Consider the following 5,885-nt stretch of genomic DNA (forward strand, 5'->3'; position numbering starts at 1 on the left):
ATGATCTGGTAGCTTCCACCACACTTTCATTAATTGTTTTAGACATATATGAAGTTGTAAGCAATTACAGACATCTTGACACATTCACTTTTGACCCAGTGGAACATGAAGGATGTGACAGCTAGAGGTAGAGTACGCAGCACCAGCAACTGAAATGATGAGCCGATCCAGAAATCAAACCCATGATCATATGATTGTGATCCTAACACCCTAATCACAAAGCTATGCACCTTCACACACACACACACACACACACATCTGTGATGCAGTTTTTTAAACAGTAGAATGTTTAATTGTTGTTTGAATGTCTTGGTGGCTACTCTATGCATGTCTCAAAGTTATGCCATGCTTCTCTCAAAGGGTATGGTCTTCAGAATTCCAAATATTTGTAACAGCTAATCCTAACTCTATATGAAGAAGTGCGTATTTTTAATACGATATAGTGGTGTTCAATTTAGGAATGTGCATAGTTATCAATGTCATAGTCTGGCACCAGTCCCTCTAAGATCTATCAGATATATATAACTGCATACAATTTTTAATCTTCAGTCTAGGAAAGGGAGTGTTAATGCTTTCAGCATTTTTTGGTAATTTATCATTAACATAACAATCTTCTTGATTTCTGAAAGTGTTTAATTATTTCAAGTTCTGCTTTCAACTCAATACTATAAGACTATATAGTCAAGAAGCAGAAATCCAGACAACTAAATATAATAAAGTGATAGCATGTTGTCAAATTAATGTGACAGTCCCATAAAAAGTAAGAATGCTACTGTTATTTAGCCCTAGGAAACCTGTTTTCTGTTGGACTTGACACATTTCCTGTGTCCTTATGCTTTCAAAGTGGAAACAAGCATCTCCACCCAGCAAAGCCAGCATCCAGAAACTAGTTTCAGAGTCATTGCTCATCATCAGTCTGGAGTAACATGACTTGCTAGATTTATTCTTTATTACGAGCACATTGGTTCTTACAAAGAAGGTATGAACATAGACAGACAACACAATACAGTGGGGTAATAAAACATAAATCGAATGAAATTATGAACATAATGATATAATGAAAAATGAAATGTCTTACTTGTGCTCTCCACACGCAGGCAGTGTCATTTAACTGTTTATATAACACACTATTTACAAACAGTTCATTGTTCTTTACAACATTTTTTCTTTTCTTAAAACATTATTTTAAGTTTTACAAATTTCACTTACTTTCAATTTACTATGTACTCTATTATGTCATCAAATGTCACCACTGGTAGTGGTAGTTAATCGCATCAAACCAGCAACTCCGTTATTACAATTTGTTCACCAAATTATTCTTTTAATCTTTCTCCCTTTCTCTCTCTCAAGCAAAACTGCCTTGTCGTCTTCAGTATCTTCATTTCCTGATAATTTTACTCAGATTACATTTTTCATTTTAGTGATCTGTTTCTCTATTTCTATGCTCTTTTTATACTCTATCATTGTCCTAACAATTTTTCCCTCCAGTACTCCTTCCCATTTTCCGTCTCCATTCTCTCCTAATGTTGTCAGTTTTTGTGTCTCAACCATCTCTATCTCTCCATCAACTTGTGCCCCGGCACCTGGAGGAGCAAGTCGATATCGTCCAGTGTCATGAGTCACTGGACAGATTGTCTTGTTAAATTGCTTGGAATTTGGTTTGGACTGGACTCCCAGACGGAGAAGAAATGGAGCGAGGTGACAGATAAGGTGGAGGCTCTAGTCTGGACTTGGTTCGGAAGGGCTCTGTCCTTGAAAGGGCGGAGGTGGTACAGGTGTTTATTGCATCTGTAATCACCTACCGCCTGATCATTGTTCCTTGCTCTGATTCATGGCTAAACGAGTTGGAGCGCCTCGTTTTCCGCTTTCTGTGGAAAGGAGGAAAGCCACTTGTGAGGCACTCCATTTGCTGCCAGGAACCGCTAAAGGGTGGGTTAGAGATGCCCTGGCTAATGATGCGCAGACATGCGTTGAGGCTGAGGTATCTCTGGCACTACCTGGAAGGTGATAAGGTGTGGAATCTGCTGGTAGAGGAATTCTACCAGCCCCCTTGGAGAGATTCAAACCAGATTTCATTAAAAGACGTAACCTGACAAAAGGAGTGTCAACAGGCATTCGCGCTTATCCACAAGACAGGCAAGGCCGGCAGTGGGAATACCACCTCGGTTTTGCATAGAGGGCTGGTAGAGCATAAAAATGATGACGCCCTAGGAGGGGCTCTGGGGTTCGATGAGAACCAACTTACCAATCTGTTTCAAAAAACTTTTAGGCCAGGGTATTTGGATAATTACCAAAAATCCCTGACCTGGCAGTGCTACAGGAATGCTTTACCTGTTCACGATAAGTTATCCAGGCACAGGATGTCAGTGCCAACAACATGTCCAAGATGTGGGCTGGACGATGAAACTGCCCAGCACACTTTTGGACGTTGTTGGGAGCTGTCAGGCTTGATAATTTACGCTGAACACGTGTTGTCACATCTGGGAAGAGTACAGCTATCGGCTGAATTTATAATAAATATTGTACCGCCAACTGGACTCTCGAAGGAAGGTGAGGTATGTTTTTTCTGTATAGTTGCTGTGTTGAGAGAATGTGTTTAGAAGACTAGACTGCAAGGACTCATGATGGGATCCTTCATCACTGGCCCTGGTTTGCTACAATACTTCAGATATCATCTGAAGAGCAAGATAGGGTTGGAGAGAAGAATCCTGTCATTAAGTGTGTTTGAGGAAAGATGGAAGGCTGTGTTAAGAAACGTGGGTGCAAGTAACCCTACTTAATTTGCATTGGAAAAAAAGGAAAGGGGTAGCCGCTGGGCCTAAAGGAAAAAGACTATATAATATAAAATTAATTATTTCATTAAAATTTTAAATAAGGATCATTCGAACTCATATTAACTTTTTTGTATGTGTTGTCCTGTGCTGTACCATCTATGTGTGACACTTATTGTCTTAATAAAAAATTCAGCTAGCAAGCCATGCTACTCCAGACAATGACTCTGAAACTAGTCTCTGGATGCTGGCTTTGCTGGGTGGAGATGCTTGTCTCCACTTTGAAAACATAAGGACAAAGGAAATGTGTCAAGTCCAACAGGAAACAGTGTTTCCTAGGGCTAAATAACAGTAGCATTCTTCCCTTTTATGGGGCTGTCACATTAAGTTGACAACATGCTATCACTTTATCGTGCTGCAACTGCATAAATCTCTTTGAGAGATGTAAAATATATTATTTCAACTAAGCATAAGTCTTTCCCCAAAGGGCTGTCATGGCTTCTTGTTTTCTGATATAGCCATTGATCAAAGGCCTTTATTTTACTTCTTTTTTTATCTCATGAGAATCATTCTGCCCACACACATTTGAGTTTGTTTGTGTGTGTGTGTGTGTGTGTGTGTGTGTGTGTGTGTGTGTGTGTGTGTGTGTGTGTGTGTGTGTGTGCGTGTGTGCGTGCGCGCGCGTGCATGGATCCAAGAATGGCGGAGTGACTAAGAAGCTTGTTTCACAATCATGAGATTCTGGGTTTGATACCATCTTCAAACAAGCATCTTTCACCATAGTCTTAGTTGAACTCAAGCCATGTAAGTGAAATTGGGTAGATAGAAACTGTGTGGAAGGCCACTGGATTGTACAAGCAATTCAAAGGTCTGGCATTGTCACATATTGTGTTGTGCTGATTGCGCCTGGAAATAACATTAAGGCTACAAATGTTTGTGGAATACTCAGCCACTTTTATATTAATTTAACAAGTAGTTCAAGTATGCTGGTCAAAACTAATGAAGGTTCCATCCTCAACAATTAATTGAGAACGAGAGAGAGAAAGAGAGAGAGAGAAAGAGAGAGAGAGTGTGTGTGTGTGTAAAAATATATTTTTTATGATGGTGATGATGGTACTGACATGATTTCAGATATTACAACTGTTGTTGTTGATGATCATGATGATAGCCATCATGATGATCTTTATTAAGAAAATTGCCAATGACAATGTGTCAGTTATTTTCATGACGTGATTGCATTCTCTAACATATTGTGGTAAACAGAACAAAAATACAATTAAAAAGGAAACAAACAAGCAAATAACTAATAAAACCAAGAACTAACAGTGCAAATACTAAAATTCAAACCACTCCACATCCAACATAGCTCTTGGATAGACAAAGAATAGAAACACTGAAATTACTTACATTCATCTCAAAACTAGGTTCACTGTCTTTCACTAGGGCTTGACATGCCAACGCATTTACTTCTTTTGTATCCATAGTGGCTATAAATTGGTCTCTGTTCTTAAGATGTTTGCTTACATTTGAATGTTTGTATAACTATATATATATAGCTCTCTTCCGCTTTCTGTTTAAATGTACACACACATCTATATCCTGAAAATAATACAGTATGTCATAAAGAAACCTATTATAATTTGTTACTGAAATTTAGAACATTAATTTTTTTTTTTTAATTGTATTTGAAGCAAAAGAACAGAAGAAAATATCAATATACAGAAGTGACAACACCAAATTAATTATAATACGTATCTTTTATAAACTCAGAAAAATGTAAACCTCTTCTGACATAGAGGTATGATAAACCGAAAATTTTTTATGTATAGGTTTGAATTAGCTGGCAATGTATACAAAGGAAACTAACACATTTCAAAACATTAATAAAAGCAAGGTTTGCATAAATATATTACAGAACATGCTTATAGAAATATTCGTGTCTCAAAAGTGAAATTTAATTTGTAGAAATAGTATTATAGAGTTCCTTTGGAGTGAGCAATATGGTGAGAGTAGACAATATCACTGAGTAAACTGAAAGGGAAATGATGTACATCATACAAGAAACTAGAGGAAAATATGACGTAGCAAACTGATTTCTTGTTCAGCGTAAATGTATTTTCTTAATTTAAGACTACTTGTAATAAGAGTTTGTAATGGAAAAATCTATTGGTACCTACACTACTGGCATTTGCTAAGAAAAAGAAAAGGGTGAAGCACACTTTATTCTCAACTATTTTACATAGCAAAAATAACTTAATGGGATAAGAGGTTAATAGGTAAGGATATCAAAGTAAGAAAACAAAATAATAAGAATTTATAGAAAATTATAAGAAATATATATAACTTACATTTAAAGTGACAAGGTATTAAAATTTGATTTTATTATATATAATTTGATTTTTTTTTATATATAATACTAGAGGGTAGGTTTGATCTGGTATAACATTCCCTTCAACTGTACCATATCCACAAACATATATAAGAAATTTATGGCAATTTTAGAAAAAAACTTCCCTGCTTCCCATAGATACAACAGAATTCTTTCCCGTAAGACAGTTAGAATCTCGTATTCTACCCTCCCGAATATGGGTACTATCATAGCAAGGTTAAATAGGAAGTATATAAAATCGGCAAGGGGTGTTAATAATAATAATATTACTGTCAACACTAGCTTAAACCCCTACAATGAAAATAATATTAATGGTGATGTAGGAATTAGAAACAGCAGTACTAACATATCTAATATATACAATATAGACTGTAACTCCGAGGTTTATACTAGCACAGAGACTACTGACATGCCTGTTGATGCTGAGATGAATTTGAATACTACAGTTGAAGGAAGTATAAATAATAACAGAAATAAAAATAATACATACGATAGTAGTAGTAGGATTAATGACAATAATGATGATGATGATCATAATAATAAGAAGAAGAAGAAGAAAAATAATAATAATAAGAAGAAGAAGAAAAATAATAAGAAGAATAATATTGATGCGACGACCGAAAATACAGTTTGCATTATATCCCTATCTCCCGGGCTGGGTTTTGAACCCGTACTCTGGTCAGTTGGGGACAATGGTATTTCCTTTGTCTCGTCGGCGACCACAG

At 36.4% G+C, this 5,885-nt stretch overlaps 1 protein-coding gene across 1 annotated transcript in view; it reads right to left on the reverse strand.

The window, feature by feature from the left end:
- LOC128247072 (uncharacterized) overlaps window positions 1–5,885 on the reverse strand; it is a 155,211-nt gene that overhangs the window by 58,456 nt on the left and 90,870 nt on the right. Inside the window, exon 2 of the mRNA XM_052965865.1 lies at window positions 4,179–4,370. Coding sequence (XP_052821825.1) covers window positions 4,179–4,253 — 75 coding nt within the window. The 5' untranslated portion in view covers window positions 4,254–4,370. The remainder of the gene's footprint in view (window positions 1–4,178; window positions 4,371–5,885) is intronic.

This window comes from Octopus bimaculoides, chromosome 2 (assembly GCF_001194135.2).
Source record: "Octopus bimaculoides isolate UCB-OBI-ISO-001 chromosome 2, ASM119413v2, whole genome shotgun sequence".
Classification (NCBI taxonomy): Eukaryota; Metazoa; Mollusca; class Cephalopoda; order Octopoda; family Octopodidae; genus Octopus; species Octopus bimaculoides.